The following is a 21241-nucleotide window of genomic DNA, read 5'->3' as shown; positions in this document are numbered from 1 at the left end:
ATTGAGGCCAAACGGGTGGGTGAGGAAGATGAGGAGGCCAGGGATGTACTACAACAGGACAACACAGAAGAGAGACGCGCAGGTGCTGAAAGCCTTGAGATGGCAGCAGCCTCAGCACGGCCTGGAGGATTGTAGTATTAATGGAAAAGTTATGATTTGCTGAACATGATTACGCTATTTGTGTGCATACGTCATTTTGTACCTAAAATTATGATTATTGACTATACCTGTATTTCAAACTTGTTTGCTCCTGGGTAACACCATGAGGTAGAGTATATTCAGTCTTCCCATCACATTGTAGGTGAACAATTCAAGGCTATGGCCCATTAAGAAACAGAATAGGACTTGGAAGAAGCTTATCCTGACCTGATGGACTTTCCTGTGAATATCCTATGTAGGATACGGGTAATGGTCCCTGCTACGAATCACTGAAGCATACAAGGACTTGTGACCAGCTCATGTGATACTGGGCTCCATCCTGTGCCTGTATTTTCCCACTAACTGTGTTGGGGACATTTGCTAGGGAAAAGGAAATTCACTCCATATGACAGAAACTATAAACGGTGGAAGAGACATCATCACTTGGCCTCATTCCCACACAACCCAACACCTGCAAAAAACCTTAGCAACAAAGACTGAACTGGGGATGTGGTCCCAGGCTGAAGGGGACTACCAGCCTGTGTATGGAGAATTAGTTGACTGTTTCTATCATCAGGGTGAGACACTGCTTGATTTGAATCCTGTCTAGTGTAGAGAACTTAGATAGTGATGTTGTTTATATCCTATATAATCAACTTTGATGTGTACAATATTACTTATAATCACTTAAAATCTATCCTTCTGTAGCTAATAAATTAGTTTATATTTTTCAACCTGAAACTGTGTTATTTGAAATGTAAAAGGGAAATCTGCTCCGGAACACGGGGTGGTTCATTGTCATGTACACACTGAGGGAGGGGTGAGCAGTAGCTCGTGAAAGTATTTATGTAACTGCAGCTGGGTGTATTCCTGAAGGTGTATGGCTTTGTAAGTGCAAGACCTGGAGAAGATTGCATCTTATCACAGCCTCAGCGGGTGAGGGGGGGGCCCATATTGGTGTGCCATAGGGCTCAGTGGTACCCCAGTTCCAGGCTGCATCCAGGGGAACTCTGTCATCGCCACCCAGTGAACAGGCCCTGCTAGAACTGAGTCCATTTCCTTCTTCTCATGTGTTCAGCGACTCATGGAGAGACCGTGATGACATCAGTGAAGACAGGACCCATCGGTTCTGTCTGTCATTCTCTGTGAGTCCTCCGCCAAGGTCATCTCTCCCCGTGCCTCAGTTTACCTATCAGTATCATGGGGATTTATTCATAGAGACTTTCCTTTGCTCAGTGTTTTGAAGATCCTTCAATGAAAAGAGGGTGGACAATTTATGAGTTTCCCCTGTATAAGCTTTATACAGAATAAAATGGATTTATTTGGGGTTTGGATCTCATTGGACACTGGGTGTCTGGGTGCTGGAGACAGGTAACCTGCTGAGCTGTTTTCAGCTAAAGCCTGCAGCTTTGGGGATGTCACCCAGACCCTGGGTCTGTGTTGCAGAGGCTAGTGTGTCTGGCTCAACAAGGAAGGGTTCTGGAAATCCCAAGCTGGCAGGGAAAACTGGCTCAGAGGTAATTTCAGCACATCAGGTGACAGTCCCAAGGGGATCTCTGTGACCGAACCCATCACACTGATCTCTGATCTCCTAGCAACAGCCCCATGTGTCTGCAGATACTGTTCTTTTCTCCCCTCAGGCATCTTTCTGCAGATCAGTCTGTGTGCTATTGACCCAGACATCCTGGGCATTTACAGTCTATCAGACCCTATGGAGGCCAAGGCATTATCTCTATTTTTCTTAATAATCAACTCTAATATTAAATATACACAAATACACAGAGCAGCCAATTCCTCTCTGACTCAGCCCAGAGCCCAAGAGTTCCCATCTCCTTTTAGGAAGTTCCCTTATTTACCATTTACTCCTAAAGGTGGATATAGAACACAGAAGTGCAGACAGGTTTGTTTCCAGCCTATTCCCATTCAGATGATCGATTCACCACTAGAGGCTGAACAAACCCCACTGGGATTGCACAGAGCTATATTACAAATGGTGCACCCCCTGAGTCGGCTTTTGGCGTCGGATGTTGCTGCAGATGCTGTCGTTAAAGAGGTGTGGGACACGGCGACTTCATGGTGATTCCCAGGGAAGATGATTCCATCCCATAATTCACAGGTACCCATCTCTCATTGAGAAACTCACCTGCTCAACAAACTCAGTGCAACCTGGGCGTGATGCGACAGAGAATAGGTCTCTGTGGTCCTTTCCACTCTGCATGACCATTAAAAATCCAGGGCCCTTGCCACTGGTGACGTGTTTGCTTCAGTATCACTGGCCAAAATATCTCTCTTTTGTCTGAATCCCTGTTGACCCTGGCTTATGGCCTCTCACCCCAAGCTGGCTGCATTTCAGTGGCACAGTCAGAGAGCCCAAACAAAGGGTGGTGCCCCCATCTCGACATACAATGGCCAATCCATTTCTGAATCCCATTTGGCTAAGCACCTTCCTCGAAGTGATAAGGGGAGGTTTTGGAATAAATTGATAAACATAACAGTAATAAGTCACCAGCACCAGATGGTATTCACCCAAGAGATCTGAATGACCTCAGGAGCCAGGTCTATGTTAATGCACAGAGACTGTTACGTCCTCTTCTTGCATTTCACGGCTATGGCTGTTAACAAAAGGGTTGCTATCTGAGTTTTATCTCCTGTAAGGCAAGGAGGTGCTAATTATAAAAAAATTTCAACATGAACAAGACATCTTCTGTCCTAGCTCCATTTGAAAAGTTAGCCAAACCGTTTTGTCTGAAACTTTCAAAACACAATTCACACCGAAGCAGACACACAGTGTGGGAAATTCCAGTCCAAATGTATAAAGATTTGTTGACCTTATACAAAACTGAAAATGAGGTCTTCTAATTGAAGTTGTCAGTTAAACTTAATTAATGGTGGTGCCACAAAAACTGGCCAATCCATTTGTGAATCCCATTCAGTTAAGCTATTTGCTCCAATAGTGACTGTGGCGAGGAGTTCCACAAGCCAAATTTCATGGAATCACGGAATCATAGAAGATTAGGATTGGAGGAGACGTCAGGAGGTCACCTAGTCCAAGCCCCTGCTCAGAGCAGGACCAACACCAACTAAATCATCCCAGGCAGGGCTTTGTCAAGCTGGGCCTTAAAAACCTCTAAGGATGGAGATTCCACCACCTCCCTAGGTAACCCATTCCAGTGTTTCACCACCCTCCTAGTGAAATAGTGTTTCCTAATATGCAACCTAGACCTCCCCCACTGCAACTTGAGACCATTGCTGAAAGCTAAGGAAATAAGCCGCACAATGGTCTCAAACCCTCAGAACTCTGCAGCTGAGCTTTCGGGCCCACACGCTGTATGATGCACAATCTCAGCTGACTGCTGCATAGTCCTGCTCCCAATGCTCAGCTGAATTTATAGGGTTTCCTGGCTCCCCTCTCCACTCCAGACTGGCCTGTCGGCCCCAGCACTGCTTCCTCACTGCACTCACTGCAGGTTCCTTGCCAGGCTGCTCCAGATTCTGTCCCAGTCCCGCAGCAGAAGGAGCCCAGATTGGGGTGAGGGAGGGTAGGACGGTGGAGATGATCCAGCAAGTGGATGGGGTTGGAGAGGAGGGGAGCGAGCAACAGGGTGAGGCTTTGGGCGTAAAGGCGGAGCTTAGGTGGGGCATAAGACGAAGAGGCAGAGAAGTGAGCGGGGCCTTTAGGGAGATGGGACAGTGGAAGCTGCCTTGTAGAAAGAAGTGGGGCAGAGGGCAGGGCTTTGGGGAACAGGCTGGGCAGGACGTGGAGCCTCAGAGGTCCAGTTAAAAAGAATTAGAATGGTGGCAATCCTATGAGCTGTACGCAGACCGATTCCTCAGTTTGTCACACTGACACAGCACAGTAAGGCCAGGAAAGGATTTAATGTACCTTTGACTGTCCAGTCATGGATTCAGGGAAGGGGGCCTGGAACCATGTCACCAGCCAGCTCTGTGCAGAGCTCAATCTCAGAATCAGAGCACATGAAGGAAACTTTAGGCCCCTTTATGAGTAAAGAGCCGGAGCAGCCTGTCCCGGATCTGTTTCGTCCTCACCCCGTAGATGATGGGGTTTAGCATGGGGGGCATGAAGAAGTACACATTGGCAATGAGAACGTGGGAATGCAGGGGCACATTCTGAGCAAATCTGCACATGAGGGAGATGAAGAGACGTGGGATGTAAAAGGCTAAAATGACACAGAGGTGGGAGCCGCAGGTTTCAAAAGTCTTGAGCCGGGCATCCTTTGTGGGGAGGCTGAAGATGGCCCTAAGGATCTGGGTATAGGACACAGTGATAAAAATCCCATCCAGACCCGTCACACCGAATGTCACAAAGAGGCCATAGTTTCTACTGACGTGGCTGTCGGCGCAGGCCAGCTTCGCCACAGCTATATGCACGCAGTACGGGTTGGGGATGAGGTTGGTTGTGCAATACGGCCACTGTCTTACCAGGAAGGGAAAGGGCAGTACGACCATGCCACTGCGCAGCACCACGGCCAGGCCAATCTTGACCACCACAGGGTTTGTTAGCATGGTGGAATGTCTCAGGGGATGGCAGATGGCCACGTAGCGATCCAAGGCCATGGCCACACAGATCCCAGACTCCATCACCGAGAAGCAATGAATGAAGTACATCTGGGTGAGGCAGGCACTGAAATCGATCTCCCTGGAATTGAACCAGAAGATTGCCAGGATTTTGGGCATAGTGGAAGTATACAGGACCAGGTTGGTGATGGCCAGCATGCAGAGGAAATAGTACATGGGCCCATGGAGGCTTGGCTCCTTCTTCACAATGAACAGGATGGTGAAGTTCCCCAAGACAGCGATGGTGTACATGGTGCAGAAGGGGATGGAGCTCCAGACATGGGCTGCCTCCAGGCCAGGAATGCCCAGCAGGATGAAGGTGGAGGGGTTGGTGAATTCAGTTGTGTTGGAATCTGACATGGAGTAGGAGAGAAGGTGTCTCCTGCTTGTACCACGCGTTTCTGTGACTTCCTTTGTATGCCCAGAGTGATGGTCACAGTAAAACTATCTGGATGGAGAGACAATGTTAACATGAGTCAATGCACGCACTACTGGGGGCTGTTCTCATGGGTGAAGCAGATTGGTCGCCCTTCACACACTGAAAAATGATATTTTAATAATTCAGAGAAATGAACTATGAACAAATGACCTTACTAATCTCAATTCCATATTTTATTCCCTGCCTCATTAATTACCATTCATCGTGGTGTGGGAAACCTTACTGGGCCCCAGCAGGAAACACAAATGTGGATACTGGTTATTCATCATTGTTTCTTAGGCCTTGTCTACATGACCAAGTTTTTTTTGCAAAAAAACAGTTTTTGATGAAGAAACAGTGGCAGTGTTCACACTGCAAATTCACTTTCAACGACGGAACTCCTCAGTTTCAGTGACAGAATGTAACCACCTTGACAAGAGGTTTAAGGCCTTTTACGGAAATTTTTTGTTTATTTTATCGCTGAAATTGGCCTCCGGAAGGCGTCCCGCATTGCCCATCCTGAGTGCCGTGGTGAACAGTTTCAACGCCTCTCCCCTCCATAGAGGCGAACAGCTTCTGCCCGTCTCCCTTTAAAGGTTCAAGAATTTTAAAATTCCCCTTTCCGTTTGCTGGGTGTGGAGTGCTCACATTACAGCTTCCCAGCTGGCCATGGTGGCTCCACGCTTGGGACAATGTGGATCTGCTGAATCTGCTCAGTATTTCGGGAGAGGACGCTGTGCCGTCCGAGCTGCGCTCCAGCCATAGGAATGTCAATACCTACTGGCAGATTTCATGCAGCTTGTGGGAAAAGAGCTAGTTCAATGAAGAATTCTTCAGTAGACTTCTTGCTGCATATACCAGGGTTAGGTTGCTCTAGCTACATTTCTTAGGGGTGAGATTTTTTTTTCTACTGCAAAAAGGAGCAAATGCAATTTTCGTTTGCAGTAGCAGAGTCATAGCTTGCCAGTCACGGGAGAGGAGAGTAGCCCTTTTCCTGGTGACGGTGAGGCCTCAGCTGGAGTACTGTGTCCAGTTTTGGTCTCCAATATATAGGAAGGGTGTAGAGCAACTGTAAAGGATCCAGAGTCAAGTGACGAAGACGATCAACATGGTGGAATGCAAGCCATACAAGCAAAGGCTGAAGAAACTGGGTATGATCAGTTTGGAAAAGGGAGGATTGAGGGGGGACATGAGAGGGGTCTTGAGATACTTGAAAGGCTGCCATAAATAAGATCGAGGAAAGTTGTTCCCTGTTGCCACATAGGGCAGGGAAGAGGCAATGGGTTCAGACTACAGCTATTCAGATTTTGATTTAATCTCAGATAAACTTCCCAACTGTAAGAACAGCAGGACAATGGAACAGATGCCCAGGCAGGTTGTGGAAAGTCCTTCACTGGAGGTTTTCAACAGGAGGCTGGACACTCATCTGTCTGGGGTGGTTTAGACACAACAAATCCTGCATCTCGGCAGAGGTTAGACTAGCTGATCCTTGCAGCTCCTTTTAACCCTGTTGCTCTTTGATCCATGATATAAAATCCTGGTGTAGACCCGGTCTTACTCAATCACAAGTTATGGAGCTCAATGCTGGGGTAACGGGGAGAAATGGAATGGCCTGTGTTACACAGGAGGTCAGGCTGGATGATCTAATGGTCCCTTCTGACTATAAACCCTATGAACCTATCAATATAGAAAGTAGTTCAGGTATTTATATTTATTCTGTCTCATAACACAGGAACAAGGGACCATTCAATTCAATTATATTGAAACTCTAAACATATAAAACTGATCAAAGAAAACTGGTCACATAATCCATATTTGGCCTGTGGAACTCCATGCCACAGACATTATTGGAGCAAAGAGCTTAGCTGAATGGGATTCACAAATGAATTGGCCACAGTTGGTGGTGCTGGTGGCATCACCCAGAGTTGAGTCTGTCTGACACCTTCAATGACAAGACTTCATTTTCAGTTGCGTATAAGTTTACCAACCATTAACCTGAAATTTCCCATGTTGGGTGTCTACTTTCGGCTGAATTGTATTTTGAAAGTTTCATGGCATAACAGTTCAGTCAACTTTGGGAATGAAGCTCTGGGAGAAGGAGTCTTGCCCACACTGAAAAATTGTTGTATTTATACAAGTGAGGAGCCCTGGCACCTCCATGCTTTTCAGCAGATAAATTCTCATAAGAGCCCCACTCCCTCCCCCCCCCTTTAACAGCCCAAGCCCTGAATTGCAAAGGGAGGAGGTGGCGGTCTCTGTGCATTAACACACAGCTGGCTCCTGAGGTTTTACTCAGTTCTTACTCCAGATTGGATGTTTTTTTGGAAGATCTGCTTGAGGGCTTGTCTACACTCAAAACACAACAGCGTGGTGCCACAGCGCTTCACTGGGACCTGAGCAAACTACGGCCCACGGCCTCCGATTCTGGCCTTGTACTGGACCTCGACTAACAGCTTTCGTCCTGAAGGATCCACTGTGTGACGGAAATGAAGCCACCTTAGGGCTGGAGCCATCACTGAGGGGCACAGCAAAGAAGGGCATTTTGGCTAATGGTACTAGAGGAAATTCAGCACCTGTGGCAAGGGCCCTGGGATATTTAGTGGCTGTGCAGAGCAGAAATAGATTCAGACCTACTCTCTGTCCCCTCATGAGTACGTTGCACTTGGTTTGCCGAACCGAAAGAGATGGGTACCTGTAATTTCTGAGACGAAAGCAGTGTTTAGCCATGGAGCCATCTTCAGTCCGTGCATTATGGTTTTCCTGGATGATGGACAAACATCCTCCTGACAAAAAGACAAAAAAGTGGGGGAATGAAGTAGTGAAAGCTTTACTGATATAAAGCCAAGACAAGCTGTGAGCAAGAGGCAGGCCCTGCTCACAGAATCTGGCAAGACCAGGGTGGATACTGCCTAGGGAGGAATGGAAAGCCCCGCTGTTCACTGAGCTGGCCCATTGTGATGGGAAAACCTGTACTCGTGGTCTGGGAGAATCTGAGGGATACTAGTACTGTGCTTCATCGACAATAAACCTGGCCTGGTACCTTCGTACCTTGGTGTATCTTGTGGTCATTGGGCGGTTCGCTCAGGGTTTCCTGTGCCAGCTGTCTGCGCAGAGCTGGGGCCGCACATTGCTCTGGCTCTGCTTCCAGAACTGACTGCTCCCCGAGATGCTTCTCTGACACCTCTGGCTCTGGCCAACACAGCTCTGCTCCCAGCTCAGCCCGGGCCTCTGGTCTCTCCTTATCTCGGCCCCACTGTGGACCAGGCAGCCCCAGCACACATGGAGGATGGGACCCCCGACCCCTCCTCCCCAGCCTCCTGACTCACTCATTTTCCTGTCTGCCCCGTCTATCAGGCTGACCAGGAGCATTGACCTCTCCCCATTGCCCCTGGATCCTGTGAGTTTCAGGGGCCTGGCTTTCCGTTGACCCTTCCTTTTCCTTTCAGTACTGGGAGCTGGCCAAACAAAAATCCTCACTACATTTCCGTGAGGGGCCAAAAGTCCCATTACGTTCCCCCTGGCTAAAATTCTGCCACAGCCAGAGTGTTCACACTAGCACATCTGGGTCCAATATTAACAACATTTACCAGCATCATATGCATTGATTAATATTAATAATGATTAAGAACATTTCATATATTTAACCTCCCATGTCCACTTTATACTATACATGACAATATTCATTAAAACATGACATAATACCAATCACATAATCATCTCTAAGTTTAACAGCTCCTCCTTTCCAAAAATTTCCCCCAGTTCTTAATAAATTTAAACCACTCCTCCCTCGTCTCATCCACACATTGAGATCCTGCAGCTCTGTCTCTCTGCCTGGCCCTGCGGGTGGAACTGGAAGCATTTCAGAGAATGCTGCCATGGAGGTCCTGGATCTTAATCTCCTGCCTTCCAGACTAAATTTGGCCTCCAGGACCTCTCTCCTACCTTTCCCTCTGTTACGGGCAGTACATGTACCACGACCACCAGCTTCTCCCCAACACTACACGTAAGTGGGTCTGGACGTCTTGCGAGATCTGCTACCTTCACACAACCCAGGCAATTCACTATGTATTGTTCTGGATTATCACAAACCCAGCTATCTATATTTCTAATGGTCAAATCCCCACTGCAGTTACTGCTTGGTAAGGTTTGCCAAAGCTGAAGCTCTTTGGGATGGAGTGACAGAGGGCTGGCTCAGAAGTTCATGCCCAGCACCTTGTTATACTATCCTACTTGGCAATGATTTCTTCTGTGTAGCTCGGGGCGTTAAGGGTAAGCTTGCACCAAGAAGGAACAATCTGCTGGGACCCCAGAGGGAAAGGATAAAGTCCCAGGAAGTGCTGAAGGAATGAGAGAGCATCTCCTTGATTCCTCTGCAGCAGGGAGAAGCTGCATGCTTCCAGAGGTGCAGGTGGTTGAGACCAGCTCCTGCCCTGAAGCTGACATCTCCTCAGAGTGGGAGAAGTGTCAGGGAGAAAAATGACCAGATTCAGTTTAGCAAGGGGAAAATCCTATGCTCAGGAGCAAAGGAAGATGTCTTCCAGAGGGGAGCCCAGAGAAGGGTGATGGAATCGTATAAACCACGGAGGGGGGATCTGAGGGTTCCTTTAACACTGCCACGGGAGGCAACACCACCTCAGAAAGAGCTGCGGGGTGTAGTGCCTGCAGATGAGAAAACTTTCCAGGCTTTTAGGTCGGAGCCCTTCACCGCTGAACAGAGGATAGAGAGCATTGGGTATGCGTGTAGCGGGGCTCAGGAGGAAACTGGGGGAGGACAGGAATGTCCCCGCGCTGATCACAAGGGGCGGGGGACGCCCAGAACAGAATGGCTGATTCAGCATCTGTGCACCCAGGCACCCAACCTGTGTCTCAGGCTTTGAGAGGGAACTGTAGACAGAGGGATGACGGAGGGTACCCAAATCCAGCTCTCCATTTTTCAGGACTTTGTTCCTTACATGCTTGTGAAAACTAACTCTGTCTCTTTAAAACAGGATGCAGATCCTACTGAATAACGGGTTATCTGTGAAAATGCTAATGACCCACCTGGCAGAGGGGAGGAAGAAATATCCTGGGCTGGTAAGGAGGCAGTTGCCCGGAAAGAGCTGCCGGGAAAGGCACACCTCTTAGCCCAGAGAGCACAGATCACAACCCTCTGGGAAAGGGGTGGGAAAGTCCCAGTGCTGGGAGTGGGGAGCGTAGGAAAGCCCGAGCGGAGAGGTGGATTGTTTGAATGAGCATAACCCTGGAGTTGGGAAACAGCACCACAGAGGTCTAGCCAACATGCAAAGTCCCTTTACGTCCTTACCTCACCAGACCCTGGAATGCAAAGACCCCAAAGATGACTTTCAACTGAAATCCCTGCTGAAAGGGGCACTGAGAGGAAAGGAAACCCAGTAAATAAACACATGGTAAGATTCAGGGAGGAGTTGAAAGACACAATGGATATTGAACAAACCAAACTGTACAAGCAGAAGGCTTGGTATTATAAAAAATACTTGAAAACACCTACATGTGATAAAAGATTTGGTGTTATTGTTAAATCTCATGATGCAAAGTTTGAAGCAAATGATAAATCTTACAATAAAGAGCTTGGTACTGACAGTAAATCCTATGAAAATGTGTAACATGCATGATTTTGGGGAAAAGCTTTTGGACATGCTAGGAGTAGTTATCAAGAAGCTTCTATGGAGATAGGGCTTCTCACCTAACACTTGTAAACAGGCTCAAAGCTTGTCACAGGAGGGAAACCATAATACATCTAAAAAGAACAGGAGTACTTGTGGCACCTTAGAGACTAATAAATTTATTAGAGCATAAGCTTTCATTGGCGACAGCCCACTTCATTGGATGCATAGAATGGAACATAGAGTAAGAAGATAGATAATGTAAAGGAAAAATCTAGCAGGCCTAAACTTCTAGGCCTAAAACTTTGGTCAAGCTCACTGTCTGTATGAAGCATAAGAAGAGAGTGAGGAAAATTCCATTAAGGGGCAATTGCAACAGAACAGCTTAAAAAATGTAACCACAACCGCTAAAAGTTAAAAAAAACCATTAACTGCAAAAGAAACACCTGTCCATACCAGGAAAAGCTTGTTTTTGCTAAACTCCAAGTAAGGCAAAGCTACCGTTGAAGCTTGCACTAAATGCCAAATAAGGAAAATGCTGTTAAAGAAAGTGGGTCTGGCAAATTGTGGTTTTCAGCAATATAAGCTCCTGTATTTCTGTTTACGTCAGAGCAGCTCCAGCTGACTCTCCCTGTAGGTGCCTGCTTAAATAAAGAAGCCTCAGGCTTTGTTCTGGTCCAAACACAATGCATGGTTAATTTTTCCACGACAATATATACATACAGAGAAGGTGGAAGTTGTCATAGAAACTGTGAGAGGCTAATTAATTAAGATGAGCTATTATCAGCATGAGAAAAAAATCTTTTGTAGTGATAATCAAGATGGCCCATTTAGACAGTTGACAAGAAGGTGGGAGGATACTTAACATGTGGAAATAGATTCAATATGTGTAATGATCCAGTCTCTATTCAAAGCCAAGTTACTGGTATCTAGTTTGCATATTAATTCAAGTTCAGCAGTTTGTCGTTGGAGTCTGTTTTTGTGGAAGGGGAAACTGAGGCACATCACTGCATTGCGTTGGTGAATATCTCTATTGAGTTACTACCAGTTACAAAAGCACAGTGGTTAACAATGCTGCAAAGATACAAAGACAGGTTTTCTAGCAACCCAGAAAAACCACACACAACTTTTGAAGAACACATGGGGAAAACACTACAATACTTACAACTCTTTTGAGTTGAATGTTCAAACCTTAAACAGGGCCTCGGTCACGCTGCCTTCACATTAGTCAGTGACTAACGCACCTGCAGTAAACTCAAGAGGGGAGCTGTGGTATTCTGCACCTCAAAGCACCACCCTGGCATCCTCATAAAGTAACTCCTCACTTAACGTTGTAGTTATAATCCTGAAAAATGTGACTTTATGCAAAACGACGTTAAGCGAATCCAATTGCCCCATAAGAATTAATGTAAATTGGCGGGCGGGGGGCGGTTAGGTGCCAGGATTTTTTTTTTGCCAGACAAAAGTCATTATATACATATACATTATAAGCTTTAAACAATTTTAAACAAAGAGTTTAATATTGTGCACAGCAATGAGTGACTGTGAAGCCTGGTTGAGGTGGAGGAGTCAGAGGGTGGGCTATTTCCCAGGGAATTCCTTGCTGCTAAATGATGAAGTAGCACTCGGCTGAGCCCTCAGGGGTTAGCACGTTGCTGTTACTGTCGTCTCACGCTCTACAAGGCAGCATGGGCGGACGCAGGAGGGAGGAAACACAATAGACGCAGGCCAGGGGCTGCAAACACTTCCCAGCAAAAAACGAACATGATGATGAAGCCCACGCTACCCCACTGGAGAGCACCACTCCCTCCTCCTGATGGCACCTGCACGGCCGCACAGGCGCTGACTTTCCAAAGTGCTGGGGAGGGGGCGGGGGGGCTGCACGAGTGAAGGAGAGAGACGTGGGTTGCCCCTTTAAGTACGCTGACCCCGCTTCCAGTACGCTGCCCTTTTAATCAGATCAACAAGTTCAGACAGGAAGCAGCTGCTTCCAGCAAGTTCCCTCCTTTCTGTGCCTGAGCCCTATCCCCCCTTCTCTGCTTTGTGGAGAGGGGGTATGGAGCAGGGGGGCAGGCGCAAGGGGACATCCTCTCCCCGCCCCTCCCACGCAGCAAGCAGGAGGCTCCCGGGAGCAGCTCCAAGGCAGAGGGCAGGAGCAGCAGGGCAGTGGGAGGAAGGCCCCCTGAACTGGTGCTGGGCAGCTGCTAAGCCTCATTCCTTGCATGGAATTTAGGGGAGCTGATAGGGGGGCTTCTGCCCTCTCCCTTCTCATCCCCACGAGCAGGGGCTCCTCCAGAGAGCCCTGCAAGCAGTGGACAGAGCCAGCAGGCGAAGGACGTTGTAAGGGAGAATTGCGCAATTTTAAACGAGCCTGTTCTCTAATAGATCAGCAATGTAACAAGGACACAGCATGAACCGGGACAACGTCAAGTGAGGCACTACTGTATGTACCACAGTGATATGATTCTGACGTGTTTTCTGTAAAGTATGTCACGTATGGTTTCAATGGAAAAGTTTCGATTTGTTAAATAGGATTAGTGTATTTGTGTGCATGTATCATTTTTGTACCTAAAGTTATGAAGATTACCTCTATACCAGCATTTCAAATGTGTTTGTCCCTGGGTAACATCCACCCACAGACTAACAGGCTGCTACTCTGAAACCATCCACAAGGTAGTTTACATCCAGTCTAGCCAGCACATTGTGGATGCACCATTCAAGATAATGGCCCATTAAGAAACACGATAAGCCTTAGAAGAAGTTTATGCCCACCTGATGGACTTTCCTGTGAATGTTCTATCCAGGATATGGGTGATGACCCCTGTCAAGGTTACTTCCCCACGCTGAACTCTAGGGTACAGATGTGGGGACCTGCATGAAAGACGCCCTGAGCTTATTCTTACCATCTTTAGGTTAAAAACTTCCCCAAGGTACAAACTTTGCCTTGGCCTTGAACCCTATGCTGTCACCACCAAATGGTTAAACAAAGAACAGGGAAAGAGCCCACTTGGAGACATCTTCCCACAAAATATCCCCCAAGCCCTACACCCCCCTTCCTAGGGAAGGCTTGATAATAATATCCTCACCAATTGGTACAGGTGAACGCAGACCCAAACCCTTGGATCTTAAGAACAATGAAAAATCAATCTGGTTCTTAAAAGAAGAATTTTAATTAAAGAAAAGGTAGAATCATAGAATATCGGGGTTCGAAGGGACGTCAGGAGGTCATCCAGTCCAACCCCCCGCTCAAAGCAGGACCAATCACCAATTAAATCATCCCAGCCAGGGCTTTGTCAAGCCTGACCTTAAAAACTTCTAAGGAAGGAGATTCCACCACCTCCCTAGGCAACACATTCCAGTGTTTCACCACCCTCCTAGTGAAAAAGGTTTTCCTAATATCCAACTTAAACCTCCCCCACTGCAACTTGAGACCATTACTCCTTGTTCTGTCATCAGCTACCACTGAGAACAGTCTAGAGCCATCCTCTTTGGAACCCCCTTTCAGGTAGTTGAAAGCAGTTATCAAATCCCCCCTCATTCTTCTCTTCTGCAGACTAAACAATCCCAGTTCCCTCAGCCTCTCCTCATAAGTCATGTGTTCCAGTCCCCTAATCATTTGTGTTGCCCTCCGCTGGACGTTTTCCAATTTTTCCACATCCTTCTTGTAGTGTGGGGCCCAAAACTGGACACCTTACTCCAGATGAGGCCTCACCAATGTTGAATAGACCCAATGTCGAATTAACCCAAATTCGACCAGGCAATGTCAATTTCAGCACTAATCCCCTCGTCGGGGGGGGGGGGGGAGTACAGAAATCAATTTTAAAAGCCCATTAAATCAACAAAAATGGCTTCATTGTGTGGATGGGTTCAGGGTTAAATCGGTCTAACGCTGCTAAATTCAACTTAAACTCATAGTGTAGACCAGGGCTAAGAGCAGTAGGAGAGGAGGGAGGAGAGAGACAAAGCAAATATAATTAAAAGCCATTTAGATCCACTTCCTCCAGAGAAGTAGGGAAGACTTGACAGACCACAGTCTAGTCTGGGCTAGTCTTATTACTATTATGGTAGCACCTAAGAGCATATTGACACTGCAGCTGGGAGTAAACCTCCCAGCACAGGTAGACAGACTTGTGGTAGTGGGGTTCAAGCTAGCATGCTAAAAAAAGCAGTGTAAAAGAATCACCTCTGTAAAATCAGGATGGTAGATACCTTACAGGGTAATTAGATTCAAAACATAGAGAATCCCTCTAGGCAAAACCTTAAGTTACAAAAAGACACACAGAAAGGAATATCCATTCCATTCAGCACAGCTTATTTTCTCAGCCATTTAAACAAACAGAATCTAACACATACCTAGCTAGATTACTTACTAAGTTTTAAGACTCCATTCCTGCTCTGTTCCCGGCAAAAGTCTCACACAGACAGAGACCCTTTGTTTCTCCCCCCCTCCAGCTTTGAAAGTATCTTGTCTCCTCATTGGTCATTTTGGTCAGGTGCCAGCGAGGTTATCCTAGCTTCTTAACCCTTTACAGGTGAAAGGGTTTTTCCTCTGGCCAGGACGGATTTTAAAGGTGTTTACCCTTCCCTTTATATTTATGACAGCCTCTATGCACTGTGTACAGTTCCAGGCAGCGTGTGGTCCCTGGTAAACAAGCAAGACAAGGCTGAAGACTGAACTGTGTGGAAACCTGTTTTGTGGCTGTAGTTTTTAGCTGTTTCTTTAATAAATTCCTCCTGTTTAAGAAGGACGGCAACTCCATTGATCACGACACACAAATAGCCTCAGTGTGTCTAATAAAACCCAGAGGAGCAATGGAAGTTCATGGCCAGAGCAATGGTGCTGGGGTGGGGTGGGGGATCAGGATTCACTGTTCTCAGCTCTGCCACTGACTCATTGTGTGGTTTTGGGTCAATCACTTGATCGCTGCACATGGCTCAGTCAGTCCATGACACGAGGATAATGCTGTGACGCTGCACCCCATATTCTCCACAGTGATATTACTATGACGTGATTATGACATAATTATAATGCATTTTATGCAAGGTAAGTCACGTGGTATTCCATTGGAAAAGCTATGATTTGCTGAATATTATTATCCTATTTGTGTGCGTGTATCATTTTTGTGTGAGATGTTATGACTATTGGCTATGTATCTGTATTTGAAATGGAACTACACCTGGGTAACACCCACTAGACAGGGTTTTTCAGTCTAGATAGCTGGGTGGGAAGGGCCTATTCAGGGCAATGGGCCATTAGGAAACAACAATAGGCCTTAGGAGAAGCTTATCCCCCACCTGGGGAGCCTTCCCGGCAGCCTCGAATTAATGGCTTCTATGACTCTGCAAAGACATGTGATGTGACCACATGTCTCTAGACTGCATCTTCAGATGTCAGTGTTTTTTCACAGACCAGTCTGGGAACGAAGCTTTGAAACAAAGGGTTCCCACCATATGCAAAAGCTATATAAGGCAGGGAGTGACATCATGTGGTGTTCTTCTCTCCCCACCCACGAAGACTTCTGGAAACACCCAAGGAACAAAGACTGAACTGGGGGAAGTGCTGGATCCAGGCTAAAGTGATGTTTAGCCCGTGAATGGAACACCTGGGGCTTCCAAGCTGTAAAGCAAGTGCAGCTGGACTCTTAAGAATCTGCAGCCTGCTTGTATCATCTCTTAGGGTGAGAAATTGGTATTCATATCCAATCAGTTTAGTATATTAAGCTTAGTTTGCGGTTTTTGCTTATTTGCTAGGTAATCTGTTTGGATCTGTTTGCTATCACTAAAATATTTTAAAATCTATATTTTGTAGTTAATAAACTTAGTTTGCCGTATCAAAATTCAGGACCAAAACGCTGTTCCATATTCCTCTCCATGTTGAAGGAGGTGAAAAATGTCATGAGTTTACGCTATATGGTTTCCCATGCAGCGCAATAAGGTATAATTTGGGTTTTTACTCCAGAGGAGGGGGTGTACCTGAGCAGCTGGGAGAAGCTTTCCCATGCAGGGGCTGGTCAGAGAGTCTCCTTGTAACTGCATCTGGGTGTGTCCCTACCTGTATGTATGCTGGTGAAAGTGCAGGGTGGAAATCTTTGTAGGTTGTCACAGCAGTACAGTGTTAGAGGGAGCCCAGGCTGGTGAGTCAGGGGGCTGAGTGGTACCCCAGTTCCAGATGGAACCCCGGGAGGAACCTGTCACAAATGCTGCCTAACAGCCTAGCTAAAGAGGTTCCAGATATAGAGATCAAAAATGTCATGCAGAGCGTATGTTAGACTCAGCTTCACTGTTCAGCTTCACTTCCTGGGCAATGGGTGCCCTGTAGTTCCAGATATGGTGCCCTGTAGGTGTGTAAATAGCGGACGAATGGAAGTTGTGCCACTTATCTCCCTCAGCTTTCAGAGTAACAGCCGTCTTAGTCTGTATTCGCAAAAAGAAAAGGAGGACTTGTGGCACCTTAGAGACTAACCAATTTATTTGAGCATCAGCTTTCGTGAGCTACAGATCACTTCATCGGATACATACTGTGGAAACTGCAGAAGACATTATATACACAGAGACCATGAAACAATACCTCCTCCCACCCCACTCTCCTGCTGGTAATAGCTTATCTAAAGTGATCATCAAGTTGGGCCACTCCCTCATTATCAGCTACCGCAGCCACCCCCGCCTCTGCCCAGCATCCCAGCTTCCCAACTAAAGCTGGGGCTTATCCTTCCACCTCTCTCAGCTCTTGTCCTCCTAGCTTCCAAATTGATTCCTTGCCTTGCTCCTGAAGCCTGGCTCAGGACAAAGGGCTCCCAGCCCATCCCCTTTGAAGGGATCTTGCCTGCTTCAAGCCCCCAACTAGGAGGAAATGAAGGGAGCTGAAAGCTAAAGAAATAAGCCACACGATGGTCTCTTCCCTCAGGGGTTTGTAGCTGAGCTTTAGGGCCCACAAGCTGTATGATGCACAATATCCCCTGCCTGCCTCAGAATCCTGATCCCAACCCTCAGCCTGGGCTCCTTCTTACTGTACTGCTGTGGCTAGCTGTAAAGTCCCCCAGGCTTCAGCCTGCACTTTCACCAGCATACTTACGGGTAGGGACACACCGAGCTGTCACACATAGACAGGCTCTCTGACCAGCTCCTGCCTGGGAAGGCTGAACCTAGGGCACCTTCCAGCTTCTCAGGCACAAACCCCCTCTGGAGTATAAACCCAAAATTATATGATCTTGCCTTGCACAGGGAACTGTACATTGCAAGCTCATAAAATTTTCCCCCACTCTCAATATGGAGAGGAATATATAGCAGCCTTTTGCCCCTGAATTATCACTCCCACACTGGTTTAGATAAAGTAAAACAAATTCATTAACTATAAAAGATAGATTTTAAATGATTATAAGGGATAGCAAAGAGATTAAAGCAGATTACCTGGAAAATAAACAAAACACACAAACTAAATTTAAAATGCTAAACAGATTAGTTATAAATAGCATATTCTCACCCTAAGAGATGATACAAGTAGGCAGCAGATTCTTATGGGACCAGCTACCCTTGCTTTACAACTTGGAAGCCCCAGGTGTTCCATTCACATGCTAAACATCCCTTTAGCCTGGGTCCAGCACTTCCACCAGTTCAATCTTTGTTCCTCGGGTGTTTCCAGGAGACTTCTTGGGTGATGAAAGAAGAACACAAGATGATGTCACTCACTACCTTATATAGCTGTCGGCCCCAATTGTGTGTCCTGGCTGCACTCACTTGCAGGCTCTTTGTTAGGCTGCAGCAGCTCCCATCCTAACCCCAGAGTAGAGGAAGCCCAGCTGGTGGGAGAGGGAGGTGGAGATGATCCAGCAAGAGATGGGGAGAGGGGATGAGAGGAGTGAATGACAAGGGTAGTACCTTGGGGGAATAGTCACAGAAGTGGGTGGGGCCTTAAGGGAAGATGTGGAACAAGGTTCAGGCTTTAGGGGAAGAGGTTGGGCAGAGGGCAGGGCTTCAGGGATCAAGTTACCAGTTTGTCACGTTGATAACGCACAGTAAGGTCAGGAAAGTGTAGGGCCCAGCACCATGTCACCTTCCAGATCTTCATTGAGCTCAGTGTGAGAGCCAGAGCACCAGGAGAAAATTTTAGATCCCTTTATGAGTAAAGAGCCGTAGCAGCCTGTTCCTGATCTGTTTGGTCCTCACCCCGTAGATGATGGGGTTTAGCATGGAGGGCACCAGGAAGTAGACATTGGCAATGAGAACGTGGAAGTGCAGGGCCACATTCTGGCCAAACCGGTACGTTAGGGAGGAGAAGAGAGCTGAGATGTAAAAGACTAAGATGGTACAGAGATGGGAGATGCAAGTCCCAAAAGTCTTCAGTCGGGCGTCCTTTGTGGGGAGACTGAAGATGGCCCTGAGGATTTGTATATAGGACACAGCGATAAAAAGCACATCCATACTGATCACCAAGATTGCCACAGAGAGGCCGTAGTAACTACTGACACGGATGTCAGCGCAGGCCAGCTTCACCACGGCCATGTGCTCGCAGTGTGTGTGGGGGATGATGTTGGTTCTGCAATATGGCCACTGCCTCGCCAGCAAGACATAGGGCAGTACAAGCATGCTGCCACGCAGCACCACGACCAGGCCAATCTTGGTCACAACGGGGTTTGTCAGAGTGGTGGAATGTCTCAGGGGATCACAGATGGCCACGTAGCGATCAAAAGCCATGGCCACGAGGATGCCAGACTCCATCACAATGAAGCAGTGAATCAAGTACATCTGGGTGAGGCAGGCACTGAAATTGATCTCCCTGATATTGAACCAGAAGATGCTCAGCATTTTGGGCAGGATGGAGGTGGACAGAACCAGGTCGGCGACAGCCAGCATGCAGAGGAAATAGTACATGGGCCCATGGAGGCTGGGCTCCCTCTTCACGATGAACAGGATAGCAAGGTTCCCGAAGATGGCTATGACGTACATGGTGGAGAAGGGGATGGAGATCCAGACATGGGCTGCCTCCAGGCCAGGAATGCCCAGCAGGATGAAGGTGGAGGGGTTGATGAAGTCGGTTCTGTTGGAATCTGACATGGAGTAAGGGAGAAGGTGTCCAACAATGAGGCAGAACGGTGTCACCTGCATGTACCGTACGTTTCCCCGACTTCCTGTATGTGCCCAGACTCTAGGATGATGGTCGCAGTACAAATACCTGGATGAAGAGACAATGTGAATATGAGACACTACATGCACTACTGGGGGCTGTTCTTATGGGTGAAGCAGGTTGGTTGCCCTTCACACAATGAAAAACGACACTTTCATTATTTAGAGAAATTAATTATGAACCACTGGCCCTACTAATACCAATTCCATGTTTTATGGTCCTCCATGCATCAGTAATTCTACATGTTGTGATCTGGGAAAACTTAATAGCTTCCATCAGGAAACATGAGTTTGGATACTGGTTATCCATCATTGTTCATTCATGCAATTGTAACCAACCCTTCTGCCAGGCCGAGTTGATAGCAGCAAGGGCCGGGTTCAGTACAAAGGAGTTCCCTCTCATCAAAGCAAATGCAAAAGTGGCTCGAGCCCCCACCCAGTGACCTGGGAAAATCTTACGCACACCCCTGGGCGCCTCAAAGAGGCAATACTTCCCCTCTCGCAAGCACAGAGTCTTGGTGTAGCAGAGAATCTTTAATAACATGAGGTAAATGACATCAGCATTACATTGGGAAAACACCACAACTAGAGTTCATCAACCAAACCATGAGCAAAGACCCACCCCAGCAAATTGGGCCATGTCCTTTCCCTCGGGTTCTTGAGTCCAACAACCCAAACGTCTCTTGAGTCCAGCAACCCAAAAATCACCCAAAGTCCAAAAAGTCCAACAACGCAAAAGTCCAGCCTCAGAGTTAAAAAGTTTATCTGTAGAGTGTTACTCCCTAGTGTGGGTGAAAATGTGTGTGTGTGGGGGGGGGGAGGTAAGGGGCACCTTACATAATTTGAAGCTGACTGTCCTGCAGCTTCACTCCGATCTGCCCCACAAGCTGCTCCGCTCCACCAGCCGTCCCACAAACCACTCTGCTCTGCAAGCAGCTCCCGCCATCCCACGAACTTCTCCGCTCAGCATCCCACAAGCAGCTCCCATCATCTGCTCTGCTCCACTCTGCAATAGATCTTCAGGCTCCCAACTACTTAACACAGTGCTCAGTGATTTCAGCTTTTAGTAATTTTAGCTCTTTAGTGATTTCAGCTTGTAGTAGTGGGAGCCTTAGTGCTGGGGCACCATAAGGCCAAAGTGAATTCAGCTCAGCACCTGTAGCTAGACTCCTAATAGACCCAAAATTAGCTCTGATGTTCCACAGTGGAGAGAGACAGAGGTGCAATTGATGTTTCAGGCCCTCACAAAGGGGCCTACACCACCAGGCACTAATACCTACCTCCAACCTCTCTCTCAATTCACAGTTTTGGAACCCATGTCCCTTGCCTAGTGAGTGCTACTTAATTGATGGTGAGTCACTCCATGATA

General features: G+C 47.3%; 2 protein-coding genes across 2 annotated transcripts; both read right to left on the bottom strand.

The window, feature by feature from the left end:
• Positions 1-4125: 4125 nt before the first annotated feature.
• LOC140912787 (olfactory receptor 52R1-like) lies at positions 4126-5073 on the bottom strand. Its single transcript, XM_073347880.1, has one exon. The coding sequence runs from the start codon at positions 5071-5073 to the stop codon at positions 4126-4128; it is 948 nt and encodes a 315-aa protein (XP_073203981.1).
• Positions 5074-18855: 13782 nt separating this feature from the next.
• LOC140912738 (olfactory receptor 52M1-like) lies at positions 18856-19854 on the bottom strand. The gene has a single exon (XM_073347758.1). The coding sequence runs from the start codon at positions 19852-19854 to the stop codon at positions 18856-18858; it is 999 nt and encodes a 332-aa protein (XP_073203859.1).
• Between the last annotated feature and the right edge of the window lie 1387 nt (positions 19855-21241).

This window comes from Lepidochelys kempii, chromosome 1, assembly GCF_965140265.1.
Source record: "Lepidochelys kempii isolate rLepKem1 chromosome 1, rLepKem1.hap2, whole genome shotgun sequence".
NCBI classification, from domain to species: Eukaryota; Metazoa; Chordata; order Testudines; family Cheloniidae; genus Lepidochelys; species Lepidochelys kempii.
The sequence above is the reverse complement of the archived record's forward strand: the minus strand, read 5'-3'. Positions and strand labels throughout refer to the sequence as shown.